Raw genomic sequence first — 22,346 nt, 5'->3', positions numbered from 1 at the left:
ACCGTAAAAATCAAGATTATTTTTACAGTATATATATATATATATATATATATATATATATATATATATATATATATATATACTGTAAAAATAATCTTGATTTTTATATACATCATTTTATTTCAGCTTTATTTCAAATCATGAAAGCAATTTAAAAGGATTAGTGTTACAACACGAGGTCATGTGACAATGTAGCATACTTCTGCACTGTATTCATACTATTCTATTCTAAACATAGCCTGGTATGCTCAACTCCTGGATCGCATAACATGTGACCTTGGATCACATGACATATGACGTGTAGCTCTGTGGGCAGCAATGATTTCAGTCTCAGTTCTCAGGACCAAGGACAGCTCCTTCCTTCCCTATACCTACTCGGATTTGCTTACCTTGCCTGTATTTTTCACAAAGATGACCAATTGCCAAACTATCAAAGTTAGTTCTGTCATTGTTTAGAGAGCTTGTGTTCTATGCATGCAATACACAAGCATTTAAAGGTTTGGGTCAGTAAGATTTATTTTTAAAGAAATTAATACTTTTATTCAGTAAGGATCACATGGATCAAAATATTTTTTGCAAAATATTTATATTTTGCAAAAAAAAAAAAAATCTTCATTTGAACTTTCAATTCATCAAAGTAATAATGGTTTCCAAAAAAAATTGGATCGTAGAACAGGACTGATAATAATAATGAATGTTTCTTGAGCATCAAATCAGCATATGAGGATGATTTCTGAAGGATCACATGGCACTGAATACTGGAATAATGAAGCTGAAAATCAGCTTTGCCATGACTAAATTACATTTTAAAAGTTCTTTTAAATTGTAATATTTCACAATATTACCGTATTTTTGATCTGATTTAAATACTAATAACCCACAATTATTACTCTTTATTCTTGATTAAGCACAAGAGACTTAAGATAAAAATCTTATCAACCTCAGAAACTGTAGAGTGCATGTGTCGTCATAACTGATTTGCATAACATGCACACCTGGACTGTATAGGTCAACAGGTACACAGGTCAATTTATATTCCAAAATTTCCAAGTTAATTTCTCCTTGAGGCTGAAGGCGTTGACGATACTGGCAGAGACTGTCAGACAAGCGCCTTCCCCTGGTTTCACGCTCTTGATTCTGAGAAACACACTGCCTGCTGGTTCCTAAGAACCAAAAGAACCAAACTTAACACTAGTTTGTTCTTTTCCACTCTAAAATGTAATTCTAATGTGATTTTTCCAACACAGTCTCCAGCACGGGCTCCCTTTGGCGCCAGATAGGTGACGCCATATGACATTTCGTCGAAATACTACGCACATTAGCATCAATACACTGTTATGGGCAGGTTTAGGTCAGGGGTCTGCGTCTCATATTGACGCTAAAGGATGCCAGTCACCTGTATGACGCCTTGTGTAGTATTTCGATTAAATATCATATTGCGTTACCTATTATGACGCTAAAGAATGAGAACGGGCTTGATTTTTCAGTTTATAAACGATCATTATTTTATTTAGGGCTTTTTAACCTTTCATTTTGCAGCTGGCTTCCTGTCAACTCTTCGCCTGCGTAATCGCCTGGTCCAAACAACATGAGGATAGACTGACGAGCCACAGCGTGCTTCTGTATTCCAAGGTGACGGTTGATACCCAAGGCTCTAAAACTCAATTTTGTCCTTGGCAATGCATGCCAGATTTGCTCAGCCGGCTGCTGACGGGATGGAAATCTCAGAGGGGTGTGCAGCGAAATGAAGCTGTGCACCCTTATGAGACTTCCGTCCTGTTGAAAATAGTCCAAACTGACTGGAACATGCAGCTACTCCACCTATATGTTCATAACGCCAGCAGTGACAGATGGGAATTCATGACTGTGCACCTACTCTCTGAGCTGAGCCTCCGCCTGGGACATTAATCTCTGGCTGAGTAAGCCCCACTTCTCTGCAGACTCATCTGTTAAATAGGAACTTGCCTGGCCTTGATTCGAAGTCATCCTTTGCATTGGTGAACACAATAGCATATAGGATCTGTTGAAATAAAATGTATTGTTTTTTTGTCAAGGGGAGAACTACGGATTAGGGGTTCTGACTACGCCAAAAATGTTTGAAATAGCTATATTTTAACATGATGTTTACAAATTATGTAAAGGTATTGTTTCATTTAGAAGAATATGAGCTGATATGGGGCAGACTATAGATTAAAAATAGATTACATAAATCTTGCTCAAACTGACTGACCAGTAATCTTTCAAGCTCCTAAAGGACCACAGAGCAGATGGTGTAGAATAGGTGTGGTTTAGCACAGTCTCTGACTCTTACTGGTCGTAGTAGAAAATGTCTCCAGGGTGTAACGTTTCCATCACACTGGTGATGATTACTTTTCGCCTCCGAGAACCTGATTTCCCATGGTTCCGATTCAATTTTAAACCTGTTATGATTTACTTGACACCGCAAGAGTGATGCGAAACTGCGAGGCGTAACGTTAGCGACCGGAAGAAAATGTACGAATCTTACTATGGCGAAGACTTGGTTGTTAATATTCATAACCGGTTTGCTTCGCCATTGGAACGTTAGCAAGGAACGTCTGCAGCACCTAATTGAAATTCAACAGCCAAGCATTCGCTATTAGACGGTAAGGGACGTCGGCACAGTCTTATTCATATTCATACTCAAACTCTTCCCAATTGGAAGATTACCGAGAAACGTCACTCTACCTGATGTCCTTTGCCATAGTAGAATTAGTCATTTCGCTATGAAGAGCTCAGTTCATCTTTAAATCGGAGCGTGGGAGGGAGAACGGCGGAGAGCAGAAGCCGGGAGGCCAACATGTTCATCAGACGAGAAGGTACAAACAACAATTGATTATAGCAAACAAACAATGTGTGATTTGTGTCTAACGTTAAATATAGCGAGATGCGAAGTGTGTCCTGTTTGTGTCGCTTTGTATGACCTATTGATGAGTGTGATGCAGCCTGATGGACACGTGCCAAAACTACTGCATGTCCGTTTTAAATCGATGTTTATTTCGTAAACAGTGTAACGTTTTCGCTACTCCAGATGTGATGATTTGTTGATGACTTTATTTCGATTAGCATTGCCCAATAATCAGTTTGATGCATTTGTATAGCTGATATTCGCACTTTTACAGTTTATTGGGTTTTTTTCTTTAATAATAATTCTAAAGATGAAAATTTATTTCGATAGATTTCAAAACAAATTTGCATAAATTAAATGAAAAAATAAAAATAATATAAATGTTGGTTATTCAAACATTTAGGCTACATGTAAAAGTATCTGTTCTGATATCGGCGTAAAAAAAGACAAAGATCACGATATCGATCTCTTTTGTGAAGTGCCTATATCCCCATCGTCGGTTAAGTCGTGCGTTTAAAAGGGACTTATAGCTTATCTTGGGTTTTATACGGATTGCTTTGCTAATTGGATATTGAAGCAGTAGGACTAATCGGTAACTTTAATCGTCTTTCTTTAAAGAGACGAGGGATTTCGTTCAAAAACAGTTGTTAACTGTAGCTATAGCCTACCCATTGTAGTGTAGGCTACATAAATAGGTCACCCATGCCATGAGTCACAGTTGTGAGCATAAGGTGTGTTACAAAAATGCTTGTCACATGTGATGATAGTTGTACAGTTTATCAAGAGTAAATATGAATTGATCATGCAACAAAGGTAAAATACATGGCCATGCACAATATTAAAATTTGCTCTTCATATTTGCTATCAGCCATTTAAATGTAAGTAGTATTTGAGGGAAAAAAATTGGCCGAGCTCACTTGGATTTATTGTGTGAATTGATTTATCATCTGAATTATTGTAATTTGCATTTACAGGTATAGTGTGGATGGCTTGATGCAGCAGGAAATCAGGGTGATCTGTGGGAGTGTATCTGATGGCCTCGGTGGAGTTACTCTACATAGATAATAGACGGGCGAGGCCCGATCCCCCCGGGGTCCTGGATTGGTCATCAAGCCCTCTTCATGTTCACAGGCTAAACAGCTCGGTGGAAGAAGCGTCTCCCACTGTGAAGGTTCCTGCCTATGAGGGACAGTGTAATTCAGCACCAAGGACGGCTCCTCTCAGAGGACAACATGGCCAGCACCGCCATCATCCCGCAGAGAAGGTCAGGGTGTGCTGCGACGAGGAGCTGGAGACCTCGTTCACCTACATTGATGAAAACGTCAATCTCCGGTTGGCCACCCCGGACACGAGCGAGAAAAGTGCTCGGCGTGCGTCTTCGCTCCATGACTCCTCCAGCGAAATCCGTCCCGAGGGCCTCCAGGAGTTGTCGCTGATGTCTGACTTCGATCTCAGCTCGGAGAGCTCTGGGAAATCCATGGATTACGGGTTCATCAGCGCAGTCACGTTCCTCATCACCGGGATCTCGCTGGTGATCATATCGTACACGGTCCCTCGTGAGGTCAGAGTGAACCCCGACAACGTCTCCGCACGCGAAATGGAAAGACTGGAGAACGAGAGCGCCAGGATAGGGGCGCACCTGGACAGGTGTGTCATCGCAGGCCTTTGCCTTCTCACTTTAGGTGGAGTGGTGCTGTCCACTCTGCTAATGATTTCCATATGGAAGGGTGAGATGTACAGAAGGAAAGCCTTTGCTTATTCCAAGCACTCTGCAAAGCTCTACGGTTCGATTAATTTAAGAACAAGATCAAGCCCCAGTCGTTCATCGCCACCACATAGTTTGGTCGAGGAGGAGAATGGCAATGTCATTAGTTGACTCTTTACTCCATTCATCTCTATTGGACTGCCAATATAACGTTGACCTTTCTAGCATGGCCAAAACAGCTTGTTTTTTTTTTTACCTTGAATCAGTGACAGTTGCTTACTGATGCAGAAAATAACTAGCATCTTGTAACAGATTTCTCAGGCTCCAGAAATATACAGCATGATAACATTTGTTATGAAGCAAGTTACTTTTTGGATAAACAGACCAAACTCCAGGTTGTGTGGCAGCAAGTAAAATGAAGTTGCTGATAGCATTTTAACCCGTAATCTCCAAGCTGAAAATGTGAGAACCAAAGCTGATTTAGCTAAAGAAATGAGTCCGGTTGGTTGTACAGAATCCTGCTGCTACTGACAATCCCACTGCCTCTTTCTTACTCCTTCAGAAAACTAAAATATTTCACTTGATCCATTTCCTCATTGTGTGTAGAGTGATCTACAGTCTTTGGTTTGGAGCACTTCTTAGCATTTAGATCCTCAAAAAGCATTGTCCTTGCTGCACTGGGATGTTTTTGCCATTATTTTCTTACATTGTCCTTGTTAGTTCGTGTGTGGAATGAGCCATGCAGAAATCTAATACACCCCCTCCCCCCAAAAGCACTAAAATATTTTATAAATATTTAATGGAGGAGGCTGCCACACAATGATTTGCCATCTTTTGGAAATTTAAATCCATCTCTCTGAGAGAGCAAAACATAACTCCTGTATCTTCACTGACCCAATATACACAGCTGAACTTATACAGTAGTATTGACATTATTGAGATAAAAAAAAAAAAATCTGTGTTCACAAGATTTATCATAGGAATTACAAATACAATCTATTTATCTTTTTCGGTGCATACTCTGATGATAAATGACAGTTCATTAAACTCAACTGACTCACTCTGGTATGAAAATAAAATATTATTCTTGATTTTGTGTTTCATTCCTTGTGATATATCATTAGTATGTAGCTATTTGATTGCAATAAGCGTAACCACTTCACCTGAATTTATAATCATGAGTTGGCTGTCTGTCTCTGAACTGGTTTTGTGTATTTTTCTTGGGTTGCATTGGATCAAAGCAACAAAGAAAAAAAAAATCTCTCCAAAACATTAGCTGGTCATAAGTTGCATTGGGCCTTTTCTCGCAAATATTTTAGCTTTAAACTCATATAAACTTTCTGTGTGTTATACCAGTGTTCTTCACGTTTGTTATCAATATAAAAGTAACGTGTAAGCTTGTAACTGATTGTAATATAATAAATGCTTTGATTTTACAGGAAAATTAGTCTGCTCATAACATCTTGCTTACATTTCAGGATTTTTCTCCACACAAAGGACTTCAATTGGCTTTATGCACAGCTGCACTATTTCCTGAACTTCAGCCAGCTCCTTTGTTTCCTGTCTGCCATAATTGGACAAACTGATTAATCCAGGTGTGTCTGATTATTGTTGTTGTGACTACTGAGGTCAGGCACACCTGGATTAATCAGTTTGTCCAAAAATGGCAGACAGGAAACAACGGAACTGGCTGAAGTTCAGGAAGTAGTGCAGCTGTGCATAAAGCCAAAATCAATGCAGTTTCAAAGGGTTTTGAAAAGCTTTTAAACGGCTTTGCACGTTCCCAGCTGAGGAATAGGGTCTTGTCTAGCGAAACGATCGGTCATTTAAAAAAAATAAAATAAACATGTATACTTTCTAGCCACAATTGTTCTTCTTTTTTTTTATTTTTAATCAATAGTAAAATTATACAAATAAAAAATTAAAAAAAAACAATTGAACAAAAGGTAGGGGAGTAGGAGTATTCAAATAAAAAAATTGTGCTGGTTGGTGACTCCGACTTCATCATAACGTTATACTGACGTCATTACGTCACGATTTTTGAAAAATTATTATTAATAATAATCAATTAAAATAAAGTTGTCAGACCATTTTGAACTTGGAGGAGAATTTTTTGCCCTTCCCTGCCTTTTTGAACTGGAGTAGGCTACACAGACAAATAGATGACGTGACGCATGAGGTTTTCAATTCTTGGCGCGTTGCAGACAAGCACAGGATCAACAATTAAAAAAAAAAAAAAAAACAGACCAACAATTGTGGTTAAAAATTATATAATTATAAATGTTTATTTTCTTTTTTATTTTTTAATGACGGATGGTTTCGCTAGATAAGACCCTATGGGCTATATGCACGCATAAATTCCGCATTTGATGCAAGGATGCTCGTCCATTTCCGGTTGTGGAGATTAAAGCGGAGGAAAACCGAGGAAAACGGGATTATGTCAGAGTCTTCAAAATTTACTGTCCTCCAGTCTTTGAAATGAAAACGTGCATATGTTTAGTTGTAATATTATATATAGTTATATTTATTTAATATAATTTTAAAAATAAGCATAAACACAACGAGGGGTGTCTGTTTTATCTGTTTTTGTGACTAACGTTTCTTTAGTATAACCATGTATAAAATTCAATATAAATTCTCGGTATTGCATTGGACTCTACGATCGGCGGAAGTTATCGAGCATCCCAAATGCTTCACCGGAAATACCGCCGTGCATAGAGCCCATTCATCAGCTGGGAACGTGCACTGCAGAGCCGTTTGAAGCTCTTCAGAGCCCTTTGAAACTGCATTGATTTGGACATTTTGGTTGCACATGAAGTCCATTGTGTGGAGAAAAATGTATTTTCCACTGAAGAAAGGAAGACATGAACATCTTGGATGACATTTGGGTGAGTAAATTATCATGACATTTTCATTTTGAGGTGAACTATTTCTAGCTAGCCTATATTTCTGAGAAGAAGGCTGCATACAGTAGCCTACTGAAAGTAGCTGATACTTTCATATTTTTTAGTTTAAAAGAAGTAGGCGTAGCCTACATATTAGCCTGCTAGTAGGCCTACACTTGAATCAACTTCTTTTTTGCAAGGGTTGACACCTTTTATTTGTCAATTGTATGATTAGTCAGCGCACATATTTTTACTTGTCGTAACCAACCACCAAGCAACAGCATGTGCTGTAAATAGCATCTGCATGACTGTAATTATTTTTTATGGTTGTTCAACTTACAATTAAGGATTTTTTGACTGCTTTTTATGTGTCGACAGTAAGCAAAACTCTCTATAAAAACAAAATGTAATTTCAATAAGTACGATTTTTTTTCGCCACAAGAGGGCGCATGGCTATAGCAGTATGAACGGAAGCCGAGGATAGCGCGGATATTGTGTCATTGACAGTCGACATTTCATTTGCACTGATTGGAATTGGAATTTCTCTGAAATAAAAAAAAAAATCTTTGTAGACCTTTGGGATATTGTAAGTACACACAACTGCAGGAAATATGTCACACTGTGCACGTGATTTTTTGGATATTGATCACTTGATTGTAGAACATAGTGAAGTTGGCGATGTTAAGATGTCAGACAGAACTAAGATCAAATCATAGCAAAGAAAAACAAAACAAACCCAACACAAAAAGGTATGAGCTTCAACTCTCACAAGAGTCGTACAGCTCTGAAGATCTCGAAGGTTCCGCTCTACATTATCAAAGCCAATCACTCGCTGATCCTAGGTGTACATCATTCTCTTGAAGAGTCTCCCAGCCACGCCCACCGGTCGACAACAGCGGGAACAACCAGAGACCCGTCACAATATTTTATTACAAATTTCTTACATAAATGGACTGCATTTATATAGCGATTTCATAGACCTAATGGCCACCAAAGCGCTTTACATTTTTGCCTCACATTCACCCACTCATACACTGACGGCAGTGTCAGCCATACAAGGCGCCATACAGCTCGTCGGGAGCAGCTGGGGTTAGGTGTCTTGCTCATGGACACCTCGACACTTGGTAAGGTGGAACCGGGGATTAAACCACCAACCTTCCGGTTTGTAGACAACCTACATGAACCGCTGAGCCACTGCCGCCCCATATTGCACCGTTAACCACTCTTTGCACCCTATATATTTCCTGTAATAGAAATCTTGTTTCTGAACTCCAGGTCAGTGGTTAGAAAGCTAATAATATCAATGCTGTCCATTTTAAACAACGCTGTCATGTAAGGGGACACCTTCAAATCTATGCGACATCCATGGCAGCTTGCCTCCATCAGCAATATGTTCTTAGAAACCTGGAATCTCCAAAATCATACATGATTAAAGAGAATGAGGGTTTTCTGGAAAATGCGCTTAGCGCTGCAGATTTTACGGAAGGATTGAATCAACTAAAGCACTCGCAGCATTTCCAATAAAGACGTTTTTGTGCATTTGTTTGTTGTACACTTCAGCTTCTCAAGATGGAACACATTAACCTCACTGGAAGCTTTTAGTCATCTAGTCCCATCCACTCATCCTCAGGGATGCCACTTGTTCCTACAGAAATGCTCCAGCATTCGATGGAAAGTTGAAGTTTGGATACTTGGTACCCTTGGAAACCCCTGTGGACAATTTCCAGTGGTATTGATTTCTGAGAAGAGCTTTCCACTGAGACAGCCTCAGGGACCTGACCCCAACTCTTGGCTGCGTTTCCTCAGCATTATTTTTAGTTGCAGCACAATGTAGGTATTTGTACGGCTTACCGAGGTTTATTAACATTAGACTTGATATCTCTTTGTAATGTAAATTCAATCCTTTAAGCCCCTTTGCTGAAGTGGAACTATGCTCCCCTGCACTCTGCGTTAGCACCTAGATTAGTTTCTCCCATCAACTCTATTAGCCTGCAGCATTTGTCATTATGAGGTGGAATAGGGATGCTTCTAAAAGCCCACGGGAAATCTCCGAGGGGCCTGTTTGGCTCAGAGAGGTTTCTACCTGTCTGGATAAACAATCCAGATTCAATTGCAAATGCAAAGTCACATGGGCTTCATGCATGCACACTTACTTGCGAATGCCGACTTTGGTTTTCAGTGTCAAGTATTGTCATAAACAAGTGAATCAGAAAAGACAATTAAAAATTCATCCAAGTCTCTAAGTAGTTCATGATTCGTTATCGCAACTTTTTATCTTTTGTCAAATCAACTTAATTAACGTGGTTCAGATAACATAACATTGAGTTTTATTTATTAAATCAATCTCCATTTAATTAATTCACATTTTAAGGCAGCTAGGTAACTTACTTTTTTCATTTAAACCAAGAATATAGCACATACAGCAACCAGAGACAACCACAATGTAAAAAAAAAGTTGTTTCAACTTAAAAAAGTAAGTGTTTGTGCTGCCTTAAAATGTTAGTCTAGTCAACTCAAATATCCAAGTTGTCGCTAAGTAGAAATTCACATTTCAAGTGACTAAACTTAAAATTTTAAGGCAGCACAAAACTTAGTTTCTTTCAAAGTTCTTTCAAACATTTTTTTTTTTTTACAGTCAGTGGCAATATGTTGCTCTCCCTTTCTAAAGTCTTAGCTTGGGGAAGTGCAATCGTGTTGCTAGAGATGAACCTTTCTGCAAAATCTAGAGCTTTTAGACCCTGAAACACACTTGATGCAATAGCTACGGACAGATGTGCTGCTTTAACTGGTGTCATTTGTCATCATTTAAACTGATTCATTGTCCAAGCTAGCCTACAAAAGTGCAGCCTGCTTGCTTTCCAAAGGATGCAGGAGAGGCTGGTCTGCAACGGTGTCTCCAGAATGGCTTGTTGTGCTGTCCTGGCAAAGGAACCTGTGAAGAAAGAAACTAATAGTCTGTTTAGATCAGGCGAAGGCGGGTGAAAATAAAGCCCTGCGGTGTCAACGCTGTTGAGAACTCGCAGAGCATCCGGAAATCATTGCCTTTGTCACAGTTCATTTGCACTGAGCGTTTGGTATCTGCTGCAGAGTAAATAAAAAGAAACAAACGCAAACAAGAAAGCAAGCAGGCCAGAGTTTCAAAGTTAAAAGTTAAAACGCTGTTCATTTACTCTGTGCTTTCTTACCTGGAGTTTGAAGAAATGTTTTCTTCTTTTTTAGTTATGTGAATATGATCTTCTTCAGAAGACCTGCAAGCATTAAAGTAACCTAGAATTGGTCTCTCTAGCCAGACCATTCACAAGATACTAATTGGACAATCAGTTGTTGTCAAGCAAATATCTTAATAAATGTCGTTTTGAGAGTATATAACAGGACCTCATTGTTAAAACGGTCAGATAAAGCTTACCTAGTTTTTTATGTAGTTTCCACAAACAACCAGGAGGTGGCACCTTTAGATCTGCATAAACTGGTGCTGGATCCATATCTTACTCTAGATTCACAGCTTATTTGATTTCATAAATTGCATGGTGGTATCCGATCCTCTCTGTTATCAGTTTAGCTACAGACTTTTTTCCCCCCATTCCGCTCCCATGTGGTGAAATCTGCGATAGCAGATGATTTTAGATTAGTAAATTTTTCGAAAGAATTCAGTTTCGCAAGCAAGTTTATAACATTTTAACCTGTTTTAACCCATCAGACATAGCCAATGCAAACAAACAGCTTTAACCACTTCCCGTTTATGCGTGTGTAACAGCCTCATTACACGTAGCCCATGTAACTGCACGACAACCTCTCACTGATCTTGTTATAAAACACAAACACATGCATGTAGGGGAGGTGACCTGACCTCGGGTTTATTTAGGATCGCTTGTGCTGCATCAAGTGTTTCTCTCCTCCCCAAGAACCCTCAGTAGGCCAACAAACAAAGAGTTGAATTATTTATTCACGTCAATAGCTGTTAAAGGGTAAAGAGAGCAAGCAGGCGTGTGGAACAATGGTTTCCTCTCACGTATCTCAAGGATCAAGGCGTCTTTTGTTTGCATGTCGCGCTCGCGCACCGTGTCAAGAATGAGTACAGCGTCATGTTTTGTTTAGTGGTGATGTTGACGAGGTGTGTGATGCCTTGGTGTGATCTCGCTCAGGCCTAGACTCCCCCTCAGCTATCTGAGGAGTGGAGAGGACCGTTTGCGGGAATCACTGGCGAACGATCGTATCTGGGCCGTTCTCGGGTTTCTCAACTGCACCAAGACCTGATGCTGTTCGCTGTCATCACTCTTAACCTTGGAGCTCGACTCCACATTCTGGCCCTGACAGTCAGTGGCTACTGTAAACACAGGAGCAGAACAACTGACAGATTGTGTGTTTTGTAATATTACTCAGAAATACACAAAGACACATTTGTCTAGATCTTTTGAGTAAAAAAAAAAAAAAAAAGAAAACTGTAAAAGAAAAAAAAATGCTGGTTGGTTTGTTTGTTTCAAGCATAGACTGGAAAAAAAGGTTTCAACCAAATTTGTGTCACATAGCCAATGGACAAATCCAACCGCTCACAGGTGGATTTCCCATGGGCAATTGCCCAAGGGCACCATGCAAATATGTGTTTCTGTTTTAAAACAAGCGAATCATTCTCAAACTATTTCTAGCCTAGGCCTATAAATACCCTTTTATCATAATGTTATAATTTCCCTGAATGTTTTGGTGAAAGTTTATTATTTTCATTAAAAAAAATTGTGGACGAAAGAGATTCACAGTACAACGCCCATATTAGCCTACACTAGCGTGTCCACTGGCACAGAGCTGAGCGTGAGGCTAAACTTCTATAGACTCCTTTTCAGTTGGTAAACATGGTGACGTTTTTTGTGGGCGGAGCTTAGGTGGAGGCAGAACGATCCCTCTGGCCGCTTCACTAACGCTAGTTAGCAAGTATTGTTAGCTTGTCTTTTTAACAATGACTGGAGAAAATCCGATTTTATCTTAATGGTGTAAGGTCACTCAGTGTCAAGGACCGCGATTGTTATTTCCGAAAGTTATTTTTAACGGACGGAACCAGATTGGCCGACCATAGCCGCCTATACGCTCAACTCAATGCATGGACGATCTGGCAGGATTAACGTTACGTTACCTCGGCTGAGTGGCTTGACTTCTACACTTAACTTATAGAGAAACCATTTGTAAAGAGAAACTGTGGGCATATAAATCTTTAGATGCCTATATGGTCCTGTACAAGACTTGTGTGTACGATCCGCAGTTCTGCTGAGCCAGCGCCGAGACGACGACAATGTAAAGAGTGACATTACAGTGCGATTTTAATGATGTGAATATTTTCTAGAAATAAAAATTCCAGATACAGCATATTCATTTTTCATCAATTCTTCCACCAAACAACACAACAAGATGACATTTAATAATAGTAACAATAATTTAAACTCCTTATTATGTAGCCGAATCTGTGCTGGTTTGTATTGGTTGCCTCTAGTTTTCACTTTGTTTTGCCTCCAGCTCGCGCCGTGACGTAACTGTGACATCGGCGCAAAAGGGGACTATATGAACTGAAAACGCTAGCTCTGCTCCGCGCTATAGACGAATCCGACGAGCGTTCTGTGTAGGCTGCCATCTTGTGGCGACGCCATTACTGAGCTGTTACACAGGCATATAGACATATGCACCGGTATGTAAACAAACCTCGGTGATAACGCGAACTCACCCTCGATGACAGCTACAGCCAGGCAGAATGACTTGTTGGTTTGATCTCTGACTGCAGTGGCCTCCAGTCACAGATGAAGGTACAAACGATCTTACAGATTAACGTTATTTATGAAAATAGCTTGGCAAGCTAGCTAGGCTAACGTTTGCTAACGAGGAAACTATAAAAAGATCTGTCCATTTGGCAACAATAAATAAATAAATGAATGAAATCAAATAAACAAATTCATGTTTTTCATTTGTGTCCATTATTTATCTCATTTTCACATTGCAACAGGCAAGGGTAAGGTAACGTTACAGCTAGAAAGTATACATAATATCGACCAATTAGTGTTTTTAAACCATGGAAAGAGGTCAATATAACAGCATTTAGCTCAGCAAAGCCATTTAATGACCATAGCATGTTAATTGAATAGAAAAAATAGCAAGAGAGGAGATTTTGCTGATCACTATATCACATATTTATTATATTTTTTTTACTTATGTCATTAAATAATTGTTATTATACGCGAATGTCCACGTCTTGTACTCGCCCAGGAAATCTGTAAACCGTACGGCACCAGACAGGGGCACTCGACCCGGGGTATTCACAATGTTTTCTCTTCAAAATCGAAATTTTACTGCCACCATTGAAACAATTTATAACGGAAACTGTTTACCCACTCGACATTATACAAGGGATAACGTTGTAACGTTAGTGACAGTCGTAAATCGCGGGCTGTTTATTCCAGTGGACGCAAGTTGCAACTAAAACAATAGGAGGCAATGGCGCAACGCTACCCAGCAACAGCTCAGTAATGGCGCCCCGCTTACTTCCAGTAGTTTCGCCGGATTCGTCTATAGGCTAGTGGAAACACACCATACAGATTCTGGGAGTGTGCTGTGCCTTTTCACGTCCTTTCAAAACCATGTAGCTCTAAAGATATTATTGCAAGACCAGTCTAAAACCTTGGCATGTTGGCATTTCATTTTTCAATTGTCTAGTTTTACATTTACATTTATTCATTTAGCTGACGCTTTTATCCAAAGATGGATTTGACCTGACATCATTGATAAACTATTGTCTGGAAACGGGAATTACCTTTTCTGATATTTTCCTAATTGACGCTGTATTCTTTCTCCTCCCCTCGAGCTTCTGAATATCAGCTGTAGTAACTATTGTTCTGTATAGGACAATGGGACACTTTGAGGAGACTATCTTTCAAAACTATCAAAAACAGGTTCGACAACAATAAATCAGTTTGTCTTTGTTTGAAAGCCCCTGTAATGTGGTTGTTTGTACAGAAAACAAGATAAATATTCTTAAACATAAGTAAAGTCATGCATTTTTGGAATGAACTTTTTTTTTGTTGAACTATCCCTTTGAATTTAATGTAGCTAGAAAAGGATTCCATTACCACAGCTAAGATGAAATTGCAGGAACATGACCTGTCTGAGACTTGACCAATTAATGAATCAAGTAAAAATTTACTCAAATTTCCCATCAGCTATTCATATCCGCACACTATAGGATAAATGTTCCACCAAGCTTCTACATGCACACATTTTACATTATATAATAAAATATAATAATAACTGAAATCCAATTCTAGTCTCCACAACCCTACATTGGACTTGGAAGATGGATGGATGAAACCCAATTATTAATCTAAATGAATGCAAGGCGGACTTTGTCTCAGTCAATTAGCAGGGAATATCATCTATGATAAAAAAAAATGACAGTGGGAATGCTATTTCATGTGTCTATGTCTACCAGAGCTCAACTAAAGAAGAAAAAAAGTCTGCTTTTGATTGACAGCGTGAGCTTAATGCAAATCCCTACTAAGTCTCAGTTGTTATTGGTTAGTACAGCTGGTCTGATGTGCCGCATCACTCCCCGAAGATTCCCGTCACTGACGGAGCTTTGAGAGTGTACGGATGACAAATCAGTACGGATGATGAATCAGACGAATGGAAGAGGGAATTCACTATGGAGTGAATTGACAAGTGTTTGGTGTTTAGCCCATCTCTCTTTCATTGTTCCGCTTGTTCCAGACTCTCTTAGAACAATGAGTCACTGAGGTGAGAAAGCAAAGAGTAAAGAGGCTATAAGTCACTGGCCTTGTTTCGAGATGAATAAAAGGACTCCCTCAGTTGTCCGACCGTAGGGTTCTCTTGAATCATGGTTGGCAGACGTTCAGTTTGCGACGGAAGGGTTGGGCGAACTGAACAAATCTTCGTCCTGACCGACGTCCTCTCAGCTACGGTTTGTCTGAGGCTTGAGATTTGTGTGTGTGTGTGTGCTGGGGAGGATGAGGATGACGTGATCCCGTTTATCCCAGCCAATAAAAGAGAGTGGCCAGCAAAGATCCGGTTCTGTACGTGCCGTCAAATTCAATAAGGTAGTGCTTTAATGTTTTCTTTTAATCAACCAAATTGCATTATACACCAACGGCGTGCTGTACACCCCCCCCCCCCCCCCCCATCGCCCGCCCAACAGAGGAGAGGAGGAAACGGCAGGGGGCAGACAGGACACTTCGTTCCTCTCACTTTGAACAGTGGGCAGATGTGATGGCTGACGAATACAGGTGGGATATTTAAAGAGTCATGCAAATACAAGTGTAGGTCAAATGAGTGTTTAAACCAGCTCGGCCCCGTCTTCTCCAGTCTGCAAGGGCGCCATAAACTCTAAAGGAGTTTATAAGAGTGAGAAGAGACTAAATTCACTGCCGCTGGCATATGAATGTCAATAATGTAATTGGAGTCTTGGCCAAGTGGTCAGGCAATGTTAGACCGCTCGATCATATCCTCACAATTCTCTCTATGCAAACACATATAGTTGCAAAAACTATTGGTCTGGACTGGGACGACAACATCTTAAATTTGAACCGGACACTATAGTCAACAACATAACACCATCGCTGTGTTGAAATCAAATAGCTGTGTAGTAGGCAGTAGGCACTACATTTGTTTTGAGACTTACGTTTTGACCAATAAATAATGAATAAATAAATAAAATAAATGTTCTACATTGTGTTGTATGAATGAAATTTTGATGTATACTACATCCACCATGTTGTCACTGTCATGTGACCTATGATGTCTATTGTGTGTATTATCCTGCTGGAAGTAGCCATCAAAGGATGGTACATGGTGGCCATAAAGGGATGGATATGGTCAGAAACAATGCTCAGGTACGCTCATCAGACCAGACAACATTTTCCAGTCTTCTACTGTCCAATTTTGGTGAGCTCTTGCAAATTGTAGGTTCTTTTTCCTATTTGTAGTGGAGATGAGTGGTACCCGGTGGGGTCTTCTGCTGTTGTAGCCCATCCGCCTCAAGGTTGTGTTTGTTGTGGCTTCACAAATGCTTTGCTGTATACCTCGGTTGTAACGAGTGGTTATTTCAGTCAAAGTTGCTCTTCTATCAACTTGAATCAGTCGGCCCATTCTCCTCTGACCTCTAGCATCAACAAGGCATTTTCGCCCACAGAACTGCCGTATACTGGATGTTTTTCCCTTTTCACACCATTTTTTTGTGAACCCAAATGGTTTCGCATGAAAATCCCAGTAACTGAGCAGATGGCACCAACAACCATGCCACGCTCGAAATTACTTAAATCACCTTTCTTTCCCATTCTGACATTCAGTTTGGAGTTCAGGAGATTGTCTTGACCAGGACCACACCCCTAAATGCATTAAAGCAACTGCCATGTGATTGGTTGATTAGATAATTGCGTTAATGAGAAATTGAACAGGTGTTCCTAATAATTTAGGTGAGTGTAATGGTGCGTTCCATTATTCATCCGTCTCAGAGATCCGAATCGGACGACAGACGTTGCCTAGCAACACGGCCCCTTTCCTCGGATTTCTCCTCTCGGACGTCGGACAACCGTGAGGACACCGGGCTGCGCCCTGTGACTTGTAAGAATGAATTCTTCTCATTGTTTTTGAACCGCTTTGGTATTTTAAATCACAATTATAATCACTCGTATTACTGCGTCCCCTGTAGGTATGGGAATCGATTGTTGTGAATGCAATTACTAACGTTGCTAGCGTTGCTAACAGAAGATTAACATGAAAAACTTTAAATAAAGTGAACTTTTTCAAGTTCAAATGGCTGCGTTTTGATAAGGTGTAGTCATAATATATATTTTTTTAATGTTAGTGCCTGTCACTCAGCCAGTGCTACCATTATAACAGCTTTCCGGGTGGCGTCCATTTTTTTCCCGACTCGGACACGCAAAACATAATAGAACGCTTGAAGTGTGGACGTGACGTCAAATGCGAGGTCCGAGTCGGTTCGTTGGGTATAATAGAACGCACCATAAGACACTTCTCGGCAGGTCAGGCTAAGTAAGGCAAAGCTCATGTGCCGCACACGAAGAGAATATCAAAAGACATATTAAAATAAAAGTATTATTTTTAGAAACTTACATTGTGATCCTTAAAAATATTTGCTCTCTCTCTCATTTATTATGGAATTAGAATGATAAATAGCACCACAAGTAGACACAGTGCTCTTTTCAGCTTGCGGTATGTTCTGACTGATGTTCTCAGCATGACATATCAGTACTATTTTGATCGAGTGTTTGTGCTGTCCCACAGACAGCTCTCGCACTCACCACATACTCGCACACAGCGGAATGGATTGACAGATGAATTTGATCCTAAGAATAGAGGAGGAGAAGAAACTAAAGGGATGACTTCAGCCACAAAGTCACTTTGACACAGCGAATGAGGAATCAGGTAACGGGATCAGGCTTCATTAGGTGACTTCAGGCAAGCTGGCAGTCAGCCAGGTGAGCTGGACGCACAAATGGACATTGATTTTTCAATAAGGGCCTCCCGAGCTGTCAGCCAACCGTACCACACCGATATCCCTCCTCCTGGGGATCAACCCTCGACTACCTGACTGGTGGGTCTTATAGGCACTCTCTTACAGGCCACCTGCCTCATTATACCTTCATCCTAACTGAGTAACCATCCCAGCCCCACTTGGAGAAATTGATGTCTTTTCTGAGAACAGAGAGAATTGTAGCCCAGGACAGGAAAGGTCATACTCTATTGACATCTCAGCCATATATTTTTGAGCTTGAGGCCTGTACCGGTCTGTGTTGCTCTTCCTCTTTTCCAAGGCTGCAGACACCTTTAATGTGTCCCATCCATCAGGCCGTTTCCTTGACCGCGGGGTACTGTTAATACTGGGCTGCCCTCCATCTGAACCCCCTCACCTAGTGGGAAGAAGTAGTTTGCAGAGGATTCATTCCATTGCTTTTAAATATGAATTTGCAACCGTCTATACAGCATAACACTGAGTTTATACAGAAAAAAACAAATCTAGGTGCCTTGTCGGTCCGGTTCCCTGCCGGCACTAAAATTTGATGTTTCCAAAGGCGTTCTGTCCAAATATCAACCTTTGCCATTTGCCATAATGCAGTCAATGAGGTTTGATAAATGTTACTTTCTTCTTTTGGAGAAAGCCTCTAATAGGCCTTGGAGGAGAGCAGATGAGAAATCAATTTTCACAGCATTGTAAAAATTATACAAGTTTCACTTACATGTAATTATCAGATTTCAAGCCGATTTACCCTGACACTGCTTAATGAAATTGATTATCTGTTGTGCAAAATAACAGAGGGGCCTTGCGATCAATATTCAGGCCGGCGCTCTCTTGCAAGCCCATAAATTATGAAAATGCAGTGAAAAGTGGATAATAAATAATATTTATACTAGCTGTGAGGTAGAAACCATCAGGAGCGTAATAAAATTTGACTTGGCTATTGCTTACTGAAACGGCGCTATTAATGAAAGGGCGCTTGTCAACAACTATGAGGTCATCGCAAGCTATAATGAGATTACCTAATTGTAAAAGTGAGAGTCAGCTCATGCAGATTTAGGGGAAGTGAAAAAAAAAAAGAAGTTTGTGGATGTCTGGCCCACTGAAATGACAGTGGGTTTTAAACAGCTACAGCTGAGAGACTGATTGTCTAGGGATCACACAAATGTGCCAAATTACTTCCTCTCACTATGCAAGATGCTGTACATATTTGGGGTTTAATGACAAATTGCTTGACAATGAAAGCCTGTTTCTGCCAGAAGGAACAAACAAGGTTCTTGTGAGGAAAAAGAAATAAAGTCACAGCTGTGAAATCTGACGTCAAGTTATAAAGTCACAAATTTGAGATGTAATTTTTGCAATTTTTAGATATGAAGTTTATATTAAGCACAATTATTCAAATATTGTAAAAAGAAACAACTGGTAGATAAAAAGTTGAAATTCTGAAAAATTTGAGATATAAGTTGCAATTGTTTAAAAGTCACAAACAATTATGAAAAATAAAGACGCAATTATGCCAAAACAGTTAGATATTAAGAATAGATATGAGAAATTACAGTGTTATGGGCCGTTTACATTACACTGTTTTCAACTAAAAACGGAAAACCTTTTATGTGTGTTGGCTGTTCATTTATGCGACAATGGGATTTCGGTGGCCTGAAAAAGCAAACTTTTGAAAACATGTTTCAAAGTGCAAGTTTTTGAAAACAATACCCTTATCGTCTCTATGTAAACTACTAAAACGCGAATTTGTGAAAACGGTGACATCATGTGCATACATATTGTTCAGTCTATAGTAGTGTTTCTTTACACAGTGACATCGCCAACTACTGGCCTGGCAGCGTAATATAGCGTTTTTAATAGTTTTTGTGGATCAGTGTAAACAGTGATCATTTTGACAACGTTGTCTACTCTAAAGAAAATCATTTCTGTTTTTAGCACATCGTTGTCGTGAAAACGTACCCTAAGATATAAAGTCACATTGTGAAATATAAATGTTGTTAGCTGTAAAGTCACACTTATGCAAAATTGAAAGATGAAAGTTGCGATTGTTAGATATAGTCACAATAAAGAGGAACAAAGTCAAATGGGTTCCATCCTGGACCCATGCTCTGTATCTCCTCTTCGGATGCCATTCGATTACATTCCAAAAAGACTTACTAAGAGATGTACCATATTTTGAGTGTGCGCGAGAGAAGTGACAAAATGAACGCAACACATTATTAATGTGAAACCGTATTATGTCGGATGGGTGTAAATCATGCCCTCCTGCCGACGCCTGCAGGTATGCAGCAGACCGTTTCGGAAATTAGCCGGGCATGTCAACAGTCTTCTGTGTGTAAAACTCCATACTTCCATTCGATATTGGGCTGTAAAAGAATCACCTATGGGTTTTTGGAACCTACTGATGGTTTGGCATCGGTCGAGTGCAAAGTGTAATATTCACATCCAGCCAGACATGGATTTTTTTGAATGCATTTTATTTGAAAATGATTTGCCAAAATAATCTTTTCCATTTACTGAACCCATCGCTCGCAGTAAAGTCAGCAGACTAGACGTAAACCTCTCTTTACTTTACACAGAGTGTTCACTGGCTTTTATTGTGCCAAATTACTCATACTTTTGAATGTCATTTTTTACTGGGATAGCTACAATGAATTAAAGTTTGGAGACCACTTGATTAACCATGAGTATAATGCCTTTTGCTGTATCGAGTTCATCAATATTGCTTAGAGCACCATCTCCTATCCTGTTCTTTGTCAATACAAGTGTTATGCATAATTCATCCTGAAAACAGATCAAACTGGTCTAATGTTTCACGGTGAAATAAAATTACTTTAATACCTAAAAGTGACCTCTCAGGATAAATAAATATGTTCATTTAATATTGTTTCATATATGTGTTGTCATGAAATTTCTCGGTGGGTGCGACCTTTAACCCACAGGCATAATTTAAGAGTAGGCCAATTCCACGGGAAAACCGCAGACTTGGAAACAATGCGTGCTGTTAAAACCTGCATGACATTATTGGGAAAAAAAAGATTGATTTAGAAGAAAATCCTGATCGTGAATGAGAAAGAGGATGTGTAAGAGGCAAGCACTGGCAATTATAAAAGTTGTTTGGATGAATCATTTGCTATATTAAAAGTCTTCTGAATGCCTACATGAATGCCTATATTTTCTTTCTTTCTTTTTTTTACTACTGACATTCCTATGCATGTTAATGAGAGAAGTAAGGTCTGATTTGGGTCCGACCATTAATTTTTGTCGGCTCTTCTTAATGGATCAGTTCGATAATAAAGAAAGTCAAATGGATTTGGAAAGACTTGAGGATGAGTAAATTACATTTTTTGGGGAGTGAACTATCCCTTTAAAGGTTATTGCTAAGAAGATTTTTGTTTGTTTGTTTGTTTCAACATCAATTATCCCGTGGCACAACCCTTAGCAGCCTGCTTTTTCATGTGATCTAAACAATATATTTGCTCTAAAATCCACTCTCTCTGGAAATGGGTTTGCAGCTCATGGTCTGGAAAGCCACAGAAGTTCACATTAGGCTGTTGGATGGGTCCGACTCCTCTCACCTCATATGATTACCCACACATTTCTCAAATAAATTTCATCTGAAACTGTCTAGATTCCTGAAGCAATTAAGGCATTTCTCTCATTCTCTGTTCCTTTCCCTTGCTCCTTTGGCAGGAGGGGTGACCATGTTGGTCAAGTCATCTTGAGGCCCGCCAGCCAACGCTGCCAATGGCGATTTGCAGGGCTGCTGAGATCGACAAACAAAAGGGGAGGCGGATCATTGTGCTGAAGGGGAAGTCTGGGGTTCTCAGAGTGTCGAAAAATGTGCAGGGTGTGCCATTGTTTCTCAACCGCCAGTGCTGTTTTGGCAGGTTTACGGACCCTTCTCTTTCCTCCAGCGAAAGAGTCAGGCCGCGCTGTCAAAAGTCTGAGACAGGAGACATTGAAAGGGCAAAGTGAAAACAAGGAGCATTTGTGGGCTAAGAGTGATGTTGGCGGAGAGGTGGAATGGAGTGATGGAAAGAGGAGCTTTGACTAAGAATGAATGCTAAAGACTGCCACATCACACACATGAGGAGTCTCACATCCACGTATATCAAAAACAGCCATGCAGCAAATACCACAGACTCATGCAATACTGAGTTGTGGTTTGTTTTGACATTAAAATGATTTTCAAGATATTCATTTAATATACCATTATTCAACCTCATGATACAATACAATGTTAATCGACAGAGGCAAGTGAGACTGCAAGTCTCTGACACATGGAAGGGACATTTCTTATTTTTCATGTGGGTCTATATGAGCAAAACAAAAAGAGGGAAAAAAATGGAGTAAACGGTTCAG

General features: G+C 39.8%; 1 protein-coding gene and 1 long non-coding RNA gene across 4 annotated transcripts in view; both read left to right on the top strand.

Moving 5' to 3' along the window:
• The window catches only part of tmem74 (transmembrane protein 74), a 106,972-nt gene extending 101,310 nt beyond the window's left edge, over positions 1 to 5,662 (top strand). Inside the window, exons 1-3 of one of the 3 annotated variants that reach the window (XM_039650629.2) lie at positions 2,268 to 2,624; positions 2,729 to 2,837; positions 3,841 to 5,662. In XM_039650629.2, coding sequence (XP_039506563.2) covers positions 3,900 to 4,742 — 843 coding nt within the window. In that variant the 5' untranslated portion in view covers positions 2,268 to 2,624; positions 2,729 to 2,837; positions 3,841 to 3,899 and the 3' untranslated portion in view covers positions 4,743 to 5,662. Of the gene's footprint in view, positions 1 to 2,267; positions 2,838 to 3,840 lie in introns of those variants that run through there. The other 2 variants (XM_039650628.2, XM_089117888.1) reach the window with 2 other exon arrangements.
• A 1,456-nt stretch (positions 5,663 to 7,118) lies between these two features.
• LOC148977035 (uncharacterized) lies at positions 7,119 to 22,177 on the top strand. The gene is made up of 2 exons (XR_016145869.1): positions 7,119 to 7,459; positions 21,675 to 22,177. It is a non-coding gene; the product is annotated as an uncharacterized LOC148977035 (long non-coding RNA).
• Positions 22,178 to 22,346: the final 169 nt, after the last annotated feature.

The sequence above is a fragment of the Pimephales promelas genome, chromosome 12 (genome assembly GCF_988280905.1).
Source record: "Pimephales promelas chromosome 12, fPimPro1.hap1.1, whole genome shotgun sequence".
Taxonomy (NCBI): Eukaryota; Metazoa; Chordata; class Actinopteri; order Cypriniformes; family Leuciscidae; genus Pimephales; species Pimephales promelas.
The sequence above is the reverse complement of the archived record's forward strand: the minus strand, read 5'-3'. Positions and strand labels throughout refer to the sequence as shown.